Below are 19,296 nucleotides of genomic sequence, written 5' to 3'. Positions count from 1 at the left end.
TGGGTTCCTACTGTAGAGCCTGTCATTTCTACCCTATTTTCTAGCCTGATAGTTGCCGCTATTCTGTGAAGTAGCCAATAGTCTTGACTAGATTTGTTCTGAGATAGACCTCAGGTAGCCGAGGCTGGCCTTGAACTTGTGATTCTCCCGCCCCATCTCCTCAGCGCTAGCATTGTATACATGCACCGTCACGCCGGGTTTATGCTCTGCTGGGGATTAAACCCAGAGCCATGTGCATGCTAGGCGGACATTCTAACAACTGAGTTATACCAGTTCTTTGTTTTAATTTTTTTAAATGAGAATCCATCATGTATTCTGCTCCTTGATAATCTGACAACTGTTGTTTTTTTATTAACTGAGAGATGAAATCTTAAAAAGGAAACAATGAAAACTGAATTACTTTTTGGAAAAAAATACATGAAAAACTTCACGATTTTTCAAGATGGTAAATTCTTCCTTTTGCCTTTAAAATATACATTTATTTTGTTAGCATACTGGATAAGGAAGGACATTGAATGCTTTCACTCAAGGCAGAAGCAAAGTGTAAAGGAGATACTAAGACACCCTGTGCTCTGAGGGATTACGCCCTTCAGTTTGGAGCTATGGCTTTCTGAGGCCTGCTGCTCCATGGCCAGGCGTCTGAGGAATACAGTTCTATTAGTTCATGGACCTGGTCAGTGGATGCCCTGATCCCCAGAGACAGGGACGGGATGGGACAGTCTTCCCAGAGGCCCTGCTCAGGAGTGCTGGCTTCCTTTTGCTGGAGGAGTTCTCTGCCAGAGTGCACTCTTCCTGTGCTCAGCACAGTCTTCAGCACACCTTGGCTGTCTCTGGCCTCCCCCAGCCTGCCCACTCTGGCCTCCCCAGCCTGCCCTCTCTGGCCTCCCCCAGCCTGCCCACTCTGGCCTCCCCAGCCTGCCCACTCTGGCCTCCCCAGCCTGCCCTCTCTGGCCTCCCCCAGCCTGCCCTCTCTGGCCTCCCCCAGCCTGCCCTCTCTGGCCTCCCCAGCCTGCCCTCTCTGGCCTCCCCCAGCCTGCCCTCTCTGGCCTCCCCCAGCCTGCCCTCTCTGGCCTCCCCAGCCTGCCCTCTCTGACCTCCCCCAGCCTGCCCTCTCTAGCCTCCCCAGCCTGCCCTCTCTGGCCTCCCCCAGCCTGCCGTCTCTGGCCTCCCCAGCCTGCCCTCTCTGGCCTCCCCAGCCTGCCCTCTCTAGCCTCCCCAGCCTGCCCTCTCTGGCCTCCCCCAGCCTGCCGTCTCTGGCCTCCCCAGCCTGTCGTCTCTGGCCTCCCCAGCCTGCCCTCTCTGGCCTCCCCAGCCTGCCCTCTCTAGCCTCCCCCGCCTGCCCTCTCTGGCCTCCCCCAGCCTGCCCTCTTTGGCCTCCCCAGCCTGCCCTCTCTAGCCTCCCCAGCCTGCCCTCTCTAGCCTCCCCAGCCTGCCCTCTCTAGCCTCCCCAGCCTGCCCTCTCTGGCCTCCCCAGCCTGTCCTCTCTAGCCTCCCCAGCCTGCCCTCTCTGGCCTCCCCAGCCTGCCCTCTCTAGCCTCCCCAGCCTGCCGTCTCTAGCCTCCCTAGCCTGCCCTCTCTTGCCTCCCCCAGCCTGCCCTCTCTGGCCTCCCCAGCCTGCCCTCTCTGGCCTCCCCAGCCTGCCCTCTCTGGCCTAGAGCTCCTTTCCTGTGCATCCTGTGTCTGTGCTCATGCTGCTTGGGGTGCTGAGCCCTCTTTTGCACGTGTCCTGCGGAACCCATGATCCTTGATTGCTCTGTTGCCTTTTGTGTTTTATACACATTTCTTCCTCTGATGATTGATTAACTAGAATAGATGTCAACAACGTTTTTTCTTTAAAACTTTTGACTATAATATTTTAGTAAGTCTATGAAAGTTTTACACATCCAATGCATTTTGATCATGTTCACTATTTACTTCTGCTTCTCCTAACACTTCCCAGATCCATCCCCATCTTTTCAACTTCACATTCTTGTCTATTTCCCCAACTTCATATCCTTGCCTGTCTGTCTGTCTGTCTATCTATCTTTAAAGTATAATCCACTGAATCCAGTTTGTACTGCCTGTATAGTCTGAGGGAGCACTGGAGGATGGTTAATCTACAGGCTTTTCCTTCTCCAGTAGCCATCAGCTCCTCGTGAGCTCCTCTTCCTCCTGACTGGAGTGCTGAGAGGCGTGGTTTTGTGCAGGCAGCCATAGCTGCTGGGAGTTCATGAGCACAGTGGTCTGGTCCTCTCCTGTCTAGAAGACAGTTTCACTCTACTCCTCCCCAACCTCTGGCTCTTAAAATCTCTCTGTACTGCATCTGTAATGCTCACTGGGTCTTCCAGGGAGGGCATGCGGTATACACATCCCATTTGCAGCTAAGACTCTAACGATCCCCTTTTCTCTGCACCTTGACAAGTTGTGTGTTTCTGTGTTAACCACCATTCGCTGAACAAAGAAACTTCCTAATGAGGTTTGAGAGCTGCGCTGGTCTGTGGATCTAAAGGTACAAGTTTAGCACAGTAATAGGAATAAATGTATCCTTAGGGCCTGTGAGGATACCAACTATGGTTTGTGTTCAGATTTGCCAGACCAGCCATGCGTTTCCTTCTGTGAAGTAGGCCTCAAAGCCTGTCAGTGATTGTTTCCCTCCATAGCATTTGTGCCACTGTTGCACCCATGAGAGATACTTATATTTTTAATGCACTGTTTTCATTGTTAATTTTTAAAACATTTTTAAAAGAGAAGTATATTATATAGAAAAGTACACTCGTCATTGAAGATATTTAGGATGTGTCCAAGGGGTAAGGGTTGGGAACATATGGATCATTTTGTGGTTTAATTTAAGCTTAGAGCATGGAACATAAGATAAATGTGCGGAGCTGGGATAACCCCGCAGTATGATATAATATCTTAGGAGAGTTTTCATTGGGAAGAGGCAGAGAAATTATTTGTAGGTGGAAAATCAATTAGGGAAGCTTCCTGGAAGGAGAGACATCTAGCTTGGAGCGTTCAAGGGGTCACCAAGTCACTCATCTCCAGAGAGCACAGCTTTTACTAGAATCAGTGTTCAGTGCCCCTGAAATTGTACAATGTCTGGATCTGGGGGTACCTGTTAGAGTCTGATTGGACATGCGTTCATACAAGCTAATTAAAGTAAAGATCATAGCTGATGGTTATAATACAGATCCTGAACTTATTATTTTTTTATCTCTCTTTATTCAGTCTTTAGGAGCTAAGTACTGATTAGAGTTCACATATTGCAGATGTTAACCACAGATTTGGGTTTCTAATTTGGGTCATTTGTTAAATGACACTATTGTTACACTATTATTATCACCTCATTTTCTTATTATTGTCAAAATTGTCTTTCCAGATACCAGAAGGAGGAAGTGGGGATTCGGGCCGAGAACGGACCAAGACCTTCACCTATGACTTCTCTTTCTACTCTGCTGACACAAAGAGTCCAGATTATGTTTCACAAGAAATGGTACAGTGAGACATTCGAAATCTGGCTTTGGAGTAGTAGTAGTAGTTGTTGTTTTCTTATCAAGAAAAACAGGAATGCCCTAAAATACTTAAAACGAACTTACTTTTTCTTTCTCTCTGAATTTATTTAAAATTAGCATTTGGTAACTCAGCTTAATTTTCAGATGGAATATTTATGTAAGCCTGATAACTTAGTCTTCTAAAGGTTGGTTTAAATTTTTTTTTTTTTTTTTTAACCATTTTGAGTTTGATGATCATAAGTTAAATGGCTTCAAAACTTGGACATGCATCTCACTTTAAAGAATTCAAGATATAGGATTTGATGTCAGGAGTATTACATTTATATACTTAAGTCTTAGAAAAAATAAACCCACTAGCCTTGAGTTCTGTTGCAATACAGAGCATAGGAAATGAGTTTCAAACTCAGGCATATTTTATCTGTGGACCGTTGCAGACTCTAGACCAAAAAGACTCTAGAAGGAGCACTTGCCCAGAATCCACAGCCTAGACTGATAGTCTTTAAGAAGCAAATGTAGATGTGGGTCCACACAGATGAGAACAAAACACCCCCACATGACCTGCAAGACACCGACGATGACATTCCATTAGCACAGAAAGACACACATAGACTCCTGGATGAGCAAAATCAGGACCCTGGAGCAGCAGGGTGTGCGCTAATGCAGGTGGCAGAACATGGGATCATTGCTGGTTGAGGTACATGGGCGTCACCCCTAGGTTTCTCCCTGTCTTCCCAATGGCTTCTTTAGATATTGTGGATACTTATTTTAGGTCTTCATATGTTAATGTGGGATCTTCTTGATCTGGGTTGTAATCCTGAAAATATTAATGTGTTGTGCATCAGAGTCAGTGGTTGCCTGGGAACTTGGTATAATGTGGAATCTCAGGATTACCACTACTACCACGGCCTCCCTTGCATGCAATTTGCCTGCATTTTGACATTCAAGAAATGTATCTGGTTTAAAAGTGGTGTGTGGAGGAGAGACTGACTTCCTGAGGCAATGCAGACGTTGAGGTTGGAATACTGTAGTTGTTGTGTCTGGAAGCTGTGGACTCCAGTATCAGAAACAGGGAAGGAGGAATAAAGCTGTAGAAAGGGGGCGGGGGCGGGGTCTCTAGTGTGGCAGAGGGTTGGCAGAGGAAAAGAAGTTGGAATTTTCCTTGAGTCAGACATGCTTGGAATTCTGTTGGATTAAGCCCTCTGAAAAACCAAATGAGGTGAATGTCAACTCCATGTTGCTTTGTCAAGACATTTGGGCCAGGTGGTGGTGGCGCACACCTTTAATCCCAGTACTTGGGAGGCAGAGACAGAAGCAGGCATATCTTTGTGAGTTTGAGGCCAGCCTGCTTTACAGAGTGAGTTCCAGGACAGCTGAGGATACATAGAGAAACCCTGTGTTTAAAAAAAAAAAAAAAAAAAAAAGACATTGAGTGAGCTTTAATAACTCGCTCAGGTTCGTAGACAGATTGCCTTTCCATAGTGCCAGAGCTGAGGCCGATGCTGATGTAAGAGGAAAGCTTTTGTGTGTGAACAAAAATTATTCCAGCTGCCAGGTGTGAAGAGAGCGTAGCCTCCTGACACACCAATGAATGAGGGAGGGTGGCTGAACGAGTAAGGACGACTCTGGGTTCAAGATGGCTGGTTTGTGTACACTGTCAATGCAGAAGGCTATGGATGTGGAACCCAGATTGATGCTCTGTGACACATATGGCAGTTAAGTGACAGGAACTAGGGAGTTCATTGTAGTGACCTTCAGAATGTCTTCAAACACAAGATGACTGAAAAGCCTTGAAGGATCTTCATTTTTAACCTGTTTAATGATCTGTTGGATTTCCTTGTCGCACTCGAATTTGAGGTCTTTTGGGACAAAGAGCCGTGCAGAGGGGTGGAGAGCGTCGGGTGATTACAGGGCCTGGGTGGGCAATGTTTGCCGATGAAGTGAGCTCATTTACAGGTGGTTAATTTGTGCGAGCAGGGTGATACTTTCTGAGCTGCACAGTATATCAAGGTGAGGGGAGTAAGAACAAATGTGGCCCTTCTCTCTGGAAGGTAGACGACAGCGTCCGGAGTAGACACTGGCTGTGCACAGCTTTCTGTCCACAGGAAGCTGCCATGCTTTAGGTGGTTGTTCTGGCCTCACGGTCTCTTACAGGGAGGGACCTGGGGCTGTTCTACGGAATTCCCAAGCTAAACACTCTGCTGTACTAAGCCAACAATGACAAGTAAAGCTTTGAAGTGTGAAGATGTGCTTCCTTCATCCCGCCCTCATTTTAGCAGTCAATAGAAGGCTCAGCTTCTTCTCAGCTTTCAGGCTGCTGGTGATGGGAGTGGAGCAGAGCACCGTGGAGCCATCACAGCACACTCTCTCTTTCCTCTTCTGCTTTAATCAGTGGACTGTCGAAGTATAGAGAAAATATAGCAAGTCTACTACTATAAAGTTTCCTTTGAATCTAAACCAAACAATTATTTTAGAATTAGGGGAAAAAAATCAATGAGCAATTTAAATCCACAGTCTTGTAAATTAAAGACCATTAAATAAGGCCTTAATTTTCTTTGTTTTTATTATTTAATTAATTTATTCAGACTACAACTCAATTGTTTTCCCATCACTTGTATCCTCCCTCCCTCCCACTTTCGCCCTGTTCCCCTCCCCTAGGTCTAAGGCTGAGGGGTCCTCCTTCCCCACTATATGGTCATGGGTATCAAAACTACAAGGGAAGGCTTTGGCCTCATGCTACCTGCTTAATCCAAACCCTGGAACCTCCCAGCTGCCCAGCTAGATGGCAGTGTCTTTGTTTCAGCAGTGCCCTCTGGTGGCTGATTCCCTGCCAGTGAGGCTCTGGGACGTTGGGCTCACTCTTGACATCAACCTTAAAGTGTTTCCATGCACAACCAGGCAGATTGGGTAACTGTGAGGTGTTCAGTCAGGGTCTGGTGCTAATAGACTCATCAGTCTCTTGAATTTGTCCATCCACTTGAGACAGTAGCAGACGGGAGTCAGTCTGGGAGTGTGACAGGCTAGCCTTTGGAGAGGACAGTGCCTGTTTCTGCATTCCTGTGTGCCTGTAGGTGGGGGGCCTGGTTGGTGCTGAGGCTACGCTAGACCCAGTGTCATCTCCAGACCTACCTTTTCTAGACCTGCCCTCCCATTGTGCCTACTGGGGCTTGCGAGTCTCTGGGAAGGATTTTAATTGTGGAGACATTGGGTTTGGTTTAGCTGTTTAACATTATTTTACCTTAGTCTGGGCAATGAGAAATGTCCCTTCTCTATTCCCTGAAATGTCTGTGGAAGACATTCTGTTTCTGCTGCAATCTGAGAGAAGTAGAGAAATAGAATTTCTGCGTGTAGTTCATATGCAGTGGACGATGGAGACCCAAGCTTGTGGTCTGGATCCCTGCGCTTGGTTCTGGCTTCACAGAAGTTTGCGGATGCACCCTTCCAGCTAGGACCAGGGCCTTGTGAATTTAGAGATGTAGCCAGAGCCCTGTGATGAGGGTCCAACGCCAGCTCTGCCGCTCTGCCCAGGGCCTGAGACCTGACCTTCTTCCCTGTCGGCTTCCTCAGCTGAGGGTTCATGAGCCCTCTCTGCTTTGAATTAATGCATGAACCTTTGACAGTGCCCAGGAAATGTCATGGCTAGGTATCGAATAAGTCCTTAGACTTTGACAATGAGATAAAAAAATAACAGAGTCTAAAGCTGAAATAGGTAAAAAATTAACTGAGAAGGAGTTGCTGTATCCATTTTTGGTAGAAATTCAGTTGAAACAATAGTTAAGTTTTACTGATGGATCTGAAGGAAGTGCAAACAGATTCGAGGAAAGAAAGCTGAAGTCCATGCGGCTCTTTCTGTTACACCATGGGTGTCCACTGAATTGTCAGTAGACTTCACTGTGGTCAGGCGTGCAGTATTCACTAGGGAAGTTTTGCAATGTACTGATTCCTAGGTTCATAGAGAGTCGTGCTTCCCTGGGCTGGGTTGCTGGCCTGGCCATTGGCTTTCTTGAGTTCCTCAGGTACTCCATGGCCAGCATAGCCTAGCATTTCCTGCCCTGAGTAGTTTGTGAGATTTAGCTTTCTGAATCTGATCTTGGCTCAGAGGGTAGCATCACTGTAGGAGTCCTACTGTGTACAGTGGTCCTCCCACTCATCCTTTTTCCCCAACTCTGCCTATAAGACCCCCTGGGTTCTCTCTTTGCCTGTGAGCCCACCCGTGTTCTCTCTCTGCCTGTGAGTCCACCCGTGTTCTCTCTCTGCCTGTGAGCCCACCCGTGTTCTCTCTCTGCCTGTGAGCCCACCCGTGTTCTGTCTCTGCCTGTGAGCCCACCCGTGTTCTGTCTCTGCCTGTGAGCCCACCCGTGTTCTCTGTCTGCCTGTGAGCCCACCCGTGTTCTTTCTCTACCTGAGAGCCCACCTGTGTTCTCTCTCTGCCTGTGAGCCCACCCGTGTTCTCTCTCTACCTGTGAATCCACTCGTGTTCTCTCTCTGCCTGTGAGCCCACCCGTGTTGCTTCTCCGGTATCCCTCACTGCTGATGCTTCTACTTTTTGTAGTAGGCAGATGTTTGAGTTGGCCATGGTATGTTGGGCTTAGGGACATGCGACACCAACCAGGCTCGGCATAAGAGGGTCACTTCACATAGCAAACTGTCTCATTTACAGTAGCTGTCCTCCTGGAGCTTTGTGTGCACAGGACAGAGACTTAGGTGGTGGATGTGACCCTCCCACACATCTTGTCTCCCCCCCCCCCCCCCCCCCCCGATGTCTACACGTATGGTTATGTATCCAGACACTGGGACTCTATTGTGATGGAGCCCAGCCATTCTAGGCTCACCCACCCAGCCTGACGCTCGGCTAGCCCAGGTCCTGTAGAGCTTCACCTGCATGGGTGTTGGCACCAAGAAGTGACAGCTTCTAGTTGGCAGGATTCCAGCTACTGTGACCTTTAGGCTTTCAATATTAATTTCTTGGAGCGTTGATAAGATGAATAGCTTTACACATTTATGCAGGTCTGAATTTTAACATCATGCATTAATATCTTTGCTTCCAGACACAATTGCCACTTGGCCTTGTTTACATTTATATTTCAGAAGCCATTGCTAACTTAGGAGGAAAGAGGAAGGCATTGCTTTTTGCTTGCTTGGGAAGTTTACTTTTGATTAAAAACTGGGGTGCATACGTATTCTGTTGTTATAGCTCGGCAGTGATTTATTTTTGTGCTGTAATCCTTAAAGATGAAAGTAACATTCACGGATATTGTCAACAGCGCAGGGGCTTTTATTAAAATCCATGGTACTTGTATTCTTTGTGTTTATTTATTTATTTTTTTTTTCTTTTAGGTTTTCAAAACTCTGGGCACAGATGTTGTGAAATCTGCATTTGAAGGTTATAATGCTTGTGTCTTTGCATATGGGCAAACTGGATCCGGAAAGTCCTACACTATGATGGGAAATTCTGTACGTTGTTGAGTTGTTTATGTGCTGTGAGGAAAGAAAGTTTTCTTTATTATCTTTTTCAGAATGATAGAATTATCTCTTATCTACTTGGTCTGCACCAACTTTTCTTGTGCTTATCTTCCTTCAGTAATAAGATAAAACTCAGTAATAAGTTGGACTAAATTTCCTTGGAGGGATTTGAAATTAGAAATAGTTTTATGTTATAAGCACGAATAATGGGTGCAGGTCCCAGCTCGCTTCTGCTTTTAAAGGCCTTATAATCTTACCAAGAAAGTAATTTATTCTTCTTTTATGCCAGCATAACAGTTTGAATAAAATTACCAAAGTCTATTCTTTTTAAAATTATTCAGAACATTTTTACTAAGAATAGTTTAAACAGGAAAGTTTAACTTTTGATGGAAAGATATTATGTAAGTCCAGAAAATACATGAAAAAAGTCGTGATTACAGAGTCCTCACAGTTTATATGGTTATAAACACAACACCTACAGTTTAGTAATTAATCAATACAAATCAACAGGCACTTATCTTATATTTGCTCCTGTATATAGTGTAGTGAGATGTAGGTATAGGATGCAATGGTACCTACTTGTAGGTCTGACTTCTTGGGAGGCGGATGCAGGATGATCGCAAGTGTCAGGCCTGCTCAGATAGTCAACTTAGCAAGACCTTGTCTGGAGACACACACACACAAAGGATGGGGAATGTGGCTGATCAGTAGAACATCTACACAGCATACACAAGGCCCCGTAGGCTCTCTAACAACACACAAAACAAACAAAAAAACAACAAATAAAACCCACAAAGAGCTATTTAAGATGTAGACAGTGGTGTATATTTGCTTTTTTTCCATGTGGTGTGTTTTAGAAGTAGACACTATGAGTGGCCTTATGGCTCCCTGCCAGCAGGTGCAGTGGTGTCTTAAGTGCTCAAGGTTTAGTGGTCCATGGAAGCCTGATATTGGAGGGGAACAAATATCAGGAGCATCATTTCAAGTGCCTGGAACCTGGCTTCTCAAACCCAGACTTTGTGTTTACACTCCCAAGTATGGCCCTGAACCGCATGTCACAATGCTAGAAGGTGGGAGAGCGAGAGAGCAAGGGAGAGAGAGAGAGGCGGGGGTGGGGGGGGGTGAGGGGAGAGAGAGAGAGCACTCCTTAAATTTACCATTTGACTTTAGCTGTTATTTTTTTCTCCTTTTGTTTTCTTACTGAACTTTTGGGGGAAAAAAAAATCCTCTAAAAATAAATTTGGCATGTCTGTTCTCTGCGAGCTCCTTTATATAAAACATTTACAAAGCACTCCTAAATGGCAGGTGTATTTCTCTGCTCTCATATAGCTTCAGTGTTTTATTTACTTAAAGATAAAAAAATTATGGTGGAAGGCTGTTTCCTTGTTAAAAGTTTGTACCAATTGAATGGTAGATACAAAGAGAAAAAACACCTTATAAGGGCAGTGATGCTTCTCAGATCCTTTGAGCGGGGGTGCAGAACATCTTAGTGGGCTGCTGTTTCAATGATGAAACACCATGACCAAAGGAAGTTGGGGCAGAAAGGGTTTGTTTTTATCCTGCCTGTGCTTGGATGTCCATAGTCCATCACTGAAGGAAGTCACAGGAACTGAACAGGGAGTGAACCTGGAGGCAGGAGCTGGAGACCAGGGAGGGCTCTGCTTACTGGCTTGCTCATCATGGCTTTCTCAGCCTGCTTTCTTAGAGAACCCAGGACCACCAGCCCCGGGATGGCACCACCCAAAATAGACTGGGCCCTTCTCCATCGATCTCTAATTAACAAAATACTTTTGTCTGCTTAAAGCCCGGTCTTCTGGAGGCCTTTTCTCAATTGAGTTTCCTTCCTCTCAGGTGACTTTAGTTTGTGTCCGCAGAGTTGTTCACAGGCGTGTCCGTGCTTAGTGCACTATGCTTATATAGCTTAGTGATGAGGTGGAGTTGCTCTCCCTAAGGGGACACATGCAGGGATTACTATGCCAAAGGAAGGCTGCCTTTCATAGTTGAATGTGCTTGTGCCACCTACATTTTAAGATAGCCTCTAGAGGACTTAATAAGGGTTGATTTTTTTTTTCCCCAGTGTTTCTTTTCTGCCTGATATGCAGTTTTCCTGCTTTGTCATTTATCCAGATACTTTTAACATTTATTCTACATTGTAAACTATCCTCTTTGATAGAGAACAGGTCTCCTTATCCTCACAAGCCATTGTTAATTGGTTTAATATCTGATAAACATTTATTACCCACATCCTAGCATTTAGAAATGAGAAGGCATTATTCTTTGACATCTGAGAGTAGGAAGCAGTCGTACAGAAGCTTGACAGTCTGGCCTTGGCACCCAGGCCCCTGGAGCCTAGTCCACACCAGCAGCATGCATAGTCATTGCCTGCCTCCGTCTGGTCTGAGTGACGGCTGTGGCACCCTTTTCCTCCATTGCAGGGCGATTCTGGCTTAATACCTCGGATCTGTGAAGCGCTCTTCAGTCGAATAAATGAAACCACCAGATGGGATGAAGCCTCCTTCAGGACAGAAGTCAGGTAGGGCTGTGGCCTGAGGCATAGGGCTCAGAGGGGCCAGGCTGCTTAAGTATGTGGAGGTCTGAGAGAGAGGAGGCTGAGGCTGCAGATTGCTGAGGAATGAACCTGCCCCTTCCTGACCTGAGCCCAATGTTAGTCAGGAATAAGAGTGAGACCATGAAGTACAATTTGGGTGTGAAATAGCGTAGCTTGATGACACGCTGTAGTGCTCCATTTTTATCTGAAATGGAGCGCGCCCTTGACTGTTGTGCGCGTACGCACCGATGCTGCTCTGAAGGAGTAATACGTGTGGCGCTCCCTGTGCTGGGGCCTGGCCAGTCTGTCCCTCACAGCGGTCACGGCCAGCACAGGGCACCTTTCCCTTTCTGTCCCAAGTCTGTGTCAGGAGCTAGTCCCCAAGGGTCCTGAGCAGAGCTGTGTTGACATGTGCTGCTCAGAGCCACTTATCCTCTTGGTGATTGTGACTCTGGGCAAGTGACCTCGCTTGTCATATCTATGAAGTGGGGTAGTGAAGCACCCACCTTTGGGCCATTGCAAGGACTCAGCGAAAAACTTGTAATGCTCGCAGGAGAGGAGTGCATGGCCACTGTTGCTATGGGTAGTGTGCTTGTTAGTATTAATGTCTTAAAAACATTTTTCCTAAAATTCATCTATTTAAAACTTGTAGCTACTTAGAAATTTATAACGAACGTGTGAGAGACCTGCTTAGGCGGAAGTCATCTAAAACCTTCAACTTAAGAGTACGTGAGCATCCCAAAGAAGGACCTTATGTTGAAGGTAAGAGGGGAGTCTCTTGTCTTCATGCACTCACCCCCTTTCCTCCCTTGCGATTGATAAAAAATACAGAAATGTGGTGATGGCAAGAATTTAAAAAGTTGTTTACTTTTGGAACTTTATTACAGTAGAAGTGACAGGAGCTGCCACTTCCTAGTGTTTGTTTTATACATCTTAGCTCCAGTAGGTATGTACTCAGTATTTTGTAAGGTTTACCCATCATTCTCTTTGGCTTTAAGAACCCTCTGGAATTTTATTTTCCCCTTCTCCAACAAGATGATCAAGTCCAGCTCCACAAACCTGGTGTCTCAGTGGTGTTGCATTTTACTAGCATACTTTCACTGACCCTAAGGGGTGGTGGTGCCAGGTTCCCAGAGGAGTTTCTTCTTGGTTCTTGGCGTCTGTGTTGTGACGGGCACCACACCTCCACAGTCTCGGGAAGGGCTTGGCAGACAGTGAATGAGTTCACCCTTTCTACTAAAATAAGAAAAGTAGTTTATCGCTTATAGTGCAAGGGTACAGCAGGCTAACACATAGCCAGAGGACCACATCCATGTGTCGTGAAGGTCTCCAGCGGGAAGCGCTTCTATAGTTAGGGTGAGTTTCTTTGTGTGCACTTTCCTGGCACTGTGAAGAAATACAGTCCAGACTGGCTTAAGTACAGTTCTAATAGGTTAGCTTGGGCCTCTCTTGTGTGTCTTATATCATGCAATTAATAGACGTGCAAACCAGGACCATGAAGTAAGGGCAGTCTTGGTCAAAGGATCTGGGCACCTTTTCTGGACTGCAGCTTTGTGGTATTAAGTTACAACATTGTCATGTGAGCACTTTGGTGGTGGGGGGTTCCTGCATCATGATCATGACAATTCACTAATTTACATTCTCTGAACTAGCGCCTCCCCCATTAACTGAGACGCAGTTGTAGAGGGTGTTATGTAATGTGGTATAGTGAACAGGCCCTTGCTAGGTATTTAAATAGGCTGTGAGAGTTAATCTTGTCAAGTCCATGGGATGGTTCAATTGCTATGGAAAGAAATCTCTGGGCATATCTGTGAGGAATTATTACTTCCTTTGAAGTGGAACAACTTGACCCTCGGGACCTAGACTGAAGAAAGCTGAACACAGGCATTTGTGGCTCTCTGCCTCCTGATTGTGGACACAATGTGCCTAGTGGCTAGGTTCTTCCTGTTTCTCCCACCACACCTTCTCCACTGTGGTGACTGTCTCCCCTTTCACCATGGGCCAAAATAAACCTTTTCCTCCATTAAGTTGTCTTATCAAGTACTTTTTATCACTGAAGTGAGAGAAGTAACTAATACACTGGGTTTCAGGTCATGCTTGTTAGGAGGCTAATTTTTCTCTCCCCAATGGAGCTGTGACAGCCTGTAGGGATTGTTAATGGAAACATGGTTCTTATAGCGTTGCCCATGAAATGTATTTTCTTCTTGTCAAGAACAGAACTGGACATGAGATTGAAGAGTTACCTGTTAGTTCCTTTTTAAATCTTGAGGTCAGCAGTGTGCCAGCAGCATCCCATCTCTGTTTTTTAAGTTCCCATTTGTGTTTGTGCTCTGTCTTCCCAGAGAAAGGTGTCCAGCTGTGTTTGTGTGTATGTGCATGTGTGTGTGCGTGTGTGTGTGTGCATGTGTGTGTGTGTATGTGTGTGTGTGTTACGGAATACCTATTGCTTCAGCCTATCATGGACCTTTATCTTTTTCTTTTAATTGTTCTACCAGATACTAAGACATATAAAACTGATATATGAAGAGACAAAATAATTAAACACGGTAAAAAAAAATCTGTATATTGACCGCTATACTTATGATCCTTATAAATAATGCATTATTCAAACATTAAGGAAGTATGTGTTATAGATTACATGAGAAAAATAAAGTATCATCACTTAATATTTAGACCAAAATATTAGAAAAATAGGTCAAGGATTTACATGTGAAATATGAAATGAGGACATGATCACAGGGAACCATGGGTTCTTTCTTCCGGAATCTTAGAAAAAGCAAACCTTTTTTTGACTTGAAAACCCAGAACATAGAAGAAAAATTGTTTTTCTCCTCATGGTGCTAGGAGTCAGAGCTGGGGTCTCCTTTGAGATGCCTGGTAAGTGCTCCATAGCACAGGGCTACATCACCACCTAGACCACTGGAGAAACCATACTGCTTCCTTCATCACAGTGAAAAAGCAGATGAGCCCTTCCTGGTGATGCTTGTCCCCCCTGTGGGTGGATGGACAGGGTGCTGGGAGGGGAAGGGGTCTGGGGACCGAAGGAGCCTGGGAAGGGAAGACAGGCTGGGAGGGAAAGGCAGGCAAGCATCCTCACTGCTGCTGCTGTGAACTTCCCTCTATGGAAGGGAGCTTTGCTGTCCCTGGGTCCTTTGATTTAGTGGTTCTATCTCAAAGAATTTATTTCATAGCCACATTCCCATACATTCGAAAAGACTGATGCACAAAATATTTTAACAGGCCTCACTTGTGTTTGGAAATAAAATAAAATAAAAACAACCTCTGTAGTCTCAAGAGGCTGCTGGTTAAATTGGTTGTTTTTCTGATATACAGTCATTTCTCTGCAGCCTTAAAAATAACTACCAGGTCACCTTAGCTGTTACAGAGGATCCTTACATGTACTTAAGTAGAAAGCAGGATACAGAAAATGTTCATGATATACTACTCTCAAAATCATTTTATCTTAGTGTGTGGGGTTGATCAAAAGCCCTCATGTGTGTGCAGCCCAAGATGCTACCATGTGGATAGAGGGGGAGGGAGGGTGACTCCATATACATGTAACTGCCTTCGTATGTGTGGATTATTTCTTGAAGGGTAAGGGGGGTCTGGTAACACTGGTCACCTGACATAAGGCAACAGAATTTATCATAGGGACGAAGCAGAGGAGCCTATGTATTATATGTAACCTTTAACTCTATGAGCTACTCTCCCTTCAACAAAAAAGAGACGATAAAAAAATTTTTAGAGTTTAAAAATGTTTTTTAGGTTTTGCATGAGAGTAGGGCTTACATGAGGTTTTTCCTGAGGGTGGAGCTTTTATATTCTTCGATGTGCCATGACTGCTTCTAAGAGATTGCTGTAGATAGCTGACTTTATTCCAGGCACTTTCTGTAATGGAGTGCAGTGGGCACTCAGATTAGCTTGCTGAGGCCCATTGAGGCCAACCAGCTTGTCCAGCCCCAAGTCTATATTACAGACCACCAGCCCCTAGACGCAAGGTCTCTAGCCAGGTCAGCAGATGAGCAGTCATGCGTGGTTCTTAGAGGAAGCTCCTCGATTCCTTTAATACATAGCAGGAGGGCTTCTTCACCCCCTCTTCCTTCCAGATTTATCCAAGCATCTGGTCCAGAACTACAGTGATGTGGAAGAACTCATGGACGCAGGGAATATCAATCGCACCACTGCAGCCACCGGGATGAACGATGTCAGTAGCAGGTCTCATGCCATCTTCACCATCAAGTTCACTCAGGTGAGGGCAGCCATGGGGCAGAGTCTCCATCCCTCAGGCCATCCCTTGCTGGTTAGCACCAGCTGAGCACTGATCTCTGTTGAACCAGGAGCAGCAGCCAGCAAAGGTGACTGGCTGTCACTTCCCTGCTAATTAGGGTTGAACATGTGCTATGTGCTCAGCCTTTCTGTATTCACAGTGATTTAACCGTCCTGATGTATATCCTTAAGAATCTTCAGCAGCCTTCCACTTGTTCTAGGCATAAGAAAAACCTGCTCTCTGCCTAATTAAGCAAAAGTTTTCATTGTTATGAGCACAGTGGGAGATTATGGATTTTGTGGCAGAGCAGCTGGCAGCAGAGGTGAGGAATGTTATAGCTCCATGGGCCCCAGTGTTGGTTCTGATTAGTAGAGGACAGTGAGCATTTAGAGGCACTAAGGTCAGAGTTCATTATGGCTGAGTGGTGGACAGTGTCTTGAAGGCGGCTGGGAGTGGCTGAGGAGAAGTGGTTCTTACCAAAGCCAGACTACAGGAACCCAGAGTTGTGAGTCCTCTTGGCTTCAGCAAGTGTTAGGAGTTGGGCTTGTCTGTCCATATGGACATTGACCACACCAGAAACAGCCAGGCAGCCTGTTATTTACATTACTGTGGTTTACTTGCCTTTTACAGCTTTCTGACAGATGCTTAACTAGGATGCAGCTGACTGTGGTTTCTAAGAGGTTTACATGTCCATCAAAATATATTTTTATTATTGTTTCTTGGGTTTGGTTCAACATACAAAACATAGGTTAAAGATCTCTGGAAATACAAAGTTGTGGTAGGATTCAGAAGCACGGGAATTACATTTTATTGTTTCACATCTTTAAGGATGTAGTGCGTTTTATTAAAGAGTGTCAAATGATATCTTCCATCACTGTTAGTCATGCTTTGAAGAGCCTTTGTGCCTGAAATGCTGGAGCTTCCAGAAGAATAAAGCTAATTACTCATTTAGTTTTATTTCCCCGTCCCTTTAGGGGATGGTTTCATGTTGTTTTGGTCTCCAATCCTGAGGGGTGTTGTCAAGAGTGACAGTGGTTTGCCAAAGGGACTGGGTCTTCAGAAAGCATCAGAGTCACATGTGGTAGAGTTCTGTTGCATCTGGTTTAGTTTGGGAAATTCTCATAATCATTATGATACCAATTAACTAAAATGAACAGAAAAGTCTACCTGAGAGACATCCACTGGGGGTGGAAAGTGATGGGAACTTGGTAATGGAAAGCACCAGACACTTTGTCCTCTTCAGTGTTACATGCATGTCTTTCCATAGGCAAAATTCGACGCTGAAATGCCATGTGAAACCGTGAGCAAGATCCACCTTGTCGATCTTGCCGGAAGTGAGCGTGCAGATGCCACCGGTGCCACTGGGGTCAGACTCAAGGAAGGGGGCAATATAAACAAGTCCCTTGTGACTCTGGGAAATGTCATTTCTGCCTTAGGTAGGCTTGCAGCTACCTCCTGCCCTTTTTTTCTCTTGGTATGGTTTTAGCACAGAACACGCTTGCTGGATGTGTGTCCTACAACCCAGACAGCATGTCCAGATCTTAGAGCTAAATTAGAGAAAGCAGAGACTTCTGAATTATTTTCTGTTTCCTTCTTCCCTGCAGCTGATTTATCTCAGGATGCAGCCAATCCTCTTGTGAAGAAGAGACAAGTTTTTGTGCCTTACCGGGATTCAGTTTTGACTTGGCTGTTGAAAGATAGCCTTGGAGGGAACTCTAAAACCATCATGATTGCTAGTAAGGATCGAAATTACATTCCTGGGCTTCAGCGTTTCCTGTGAATTAACTGTAAATATTTAAGTTGAAAGTGTCTCACTCGGATGTAGCCAGCATCTTTTATATCTGAAATAAATGCTCTTCCTGTCTTGAAAATCACTTGTTGTAACACATCTGTAGTTTGCCGTCTACAGTTCTGTAGACCGGGGCACCATGCTCAGCTTCTCTTTACTTAAAATTCAAGGCAGACACTTGGAACTTCACCAGCTCATAGGAGAAAACCCTTTATAGAGAAAGCAAAGAAAGAACAACAGAAGCCAGGCGTGGTGGCTCACCCCTGTGACCCCAGCACTCAGAGAGGCAGAGGCAGGCAGATCTCTGTGAGTTTGAGGCCAGCCTGGTCTACAAAGCAAGTCCAGGACAGTCTACACAGTGAAACCATGTCTTGGGGGGAAACAAACAACCAAAAACAACAACAAAACCAACAACCCAATCTTTTTCAATTTAAATTGTAGATGCAGAATTTACAATTTAAAATTGAAAGGAGAAGTCAAGCCATTCAACACAATGAGAATAGTAATATACTTTTATTTTTTACAGTTGCGACCAATTAAACAAAAGAAGTAGAAATGAGAAAATTATGTAGAATGGGGGATTTATTAAGGGGACTCAGGACTTGTTACCTTTACTTCCTCTGTTTCTTCCTCCTTTGCCTTTCTCTCTCCTTTGTCCTCTTTGTACCCCTTTGCCACACGTTGACTGTTGGCATCAAGGAAGACAACCATGTATTTGTCCTAGACTTAGATGTTAAGTAGAGATGGCAGTGGGCTGCAGGAAAAAATTAACCACAGCTTCTGGAAAGAAGGAAGGAATTAACCAGCCTCTGACTTTTGAAAATTTGCTGGGCTTTGGGCTTTTACAGATGATGAGTTTTTAACAGAAATGTAAAAGTATTTTAATTCTTATGAAGTAGAGAAGCCCAGGCCTGAAATTCCATGTTATCAACCTGAGAAAACCCCTTCCCTACGTGGGGTCTCTCACACCCCATCTTGGCCTTGTTCACGTGGGCTACTGTAAATGTGGGAAGAGCACAGCGGCGTCTGATTTGGTATAGTGAGCACCCTTTCCTATAAGCTTAGATAATCTGTTAATATTCAGTGTGGTGGCAATGCATATTTACTCTCTCCTGTGACCTGGGGTTAATCTGACTTTTAAATTACAAACCAACTTTGTGTTAAATGAAACATGGAGTGCTAGATGAATTATTTTTCGTATTCATTCTTCACAGCCATTTCACCTGCTGATGTCAATTATGGAGAAACCCTAAGTACCCTTCGCTATGCAAATAGAGCCAAAAACATCATCAACAAGCCTACCATTAATGAGGATGCCAACGTCAAACTCATCCGCGAGCTGCGAGCTGAAATAGCCAGGCTGAAAACCCTGCTCGCTCAAGGGAATCAGGTTGAGTTTTTCTGAGATTTATAGATAATTTTCTTTGAGTAATGGCATCTATTTCTAGATCTTAATGAGACAATTATCCTGTGGTATTGATTGAGTAAATAAGCACTAAGTAAAGCTTCGGATGCGCTAGCCAGTCTGTATCAGCTTCCCGTCAGCCTTTGCGAAGATTCCCTCTGCGCTCGGTGTAAGACTTCATCCACTAAGCCCTAAATGATTAACCATCTAATAGTTATCAATTATGGATGAGAATTTAGCATGCAATAGGATTAGTGGCATAATCTCCATTAGTAAAAAGAGATTCAGATGCGTAGAGTAATATTTAAAATTCTACCGATGCATTTTATGACTGTA

General features: G+C 44.9%; 1 protein-coding gene across 8 annotated transcripts in view; it reads left to right on the top strand.

Annotated features, from left to right (window-relative positions):
• Positions 1-19,296, top strand: part of Kif16b (kinesin family member 16B) — a 270,389-nt gene that overhangs the window by 35,627 nt on the left and 215,466 nt on the right. For all 8 annotated transcript variants that reach the window (XM_051144756.1, XM_051144755.1, XM_051144754.1 and 5 more), the window contains exons 3-10: positions 3,359-3,472; positions 8,826-8,942; positions 11,387-11,484; positions 12,152-12,261; positions 15,606-15,748; positions 17,034-17,202; positions 17,371-17,502; positions 18,770-18,945. In XM_051144756.1, coding sequence (XP_051000713.1) covers positions 3,359-3,472; positions 8,826-8,942; positions 11,387-11,484; positions 12,152-12,261; positions 15,606-15,748; positions 17,034-17,202; positions 17,371-17,502; positions 18,770-18,945 — 1,059 coding nt within the window. The remainder of the gene's footprint in view (positions 1-3,358; positions 3,473-8,825; positions 8,943-11,386; positions 11,485-12,151; positions 12,262-15,605; positions 15,749-17,033; positions 17,203-17,370; positions 17,503-18,769; positions 18,946-19,296) is intronic.

Source organism: Acomys russatus, chromosome 4 (genome assembly GCF_903995435.1).
Source record: "Acomys russatus chromosome 4, mAcoRus1.1, whole genome shotgun sequence".
Taxonomy (NCBI): Eukaryota; Metazoa; Chordata; class Mammalia; order Rodentia; family Muridae; genus Acomys; species Acomys russatus.
The sequence above is the reverse complement of the archived record's forward strand: the minus strand, read 5'-3'. Positions and strand labels throughout refer to the sequence as shown.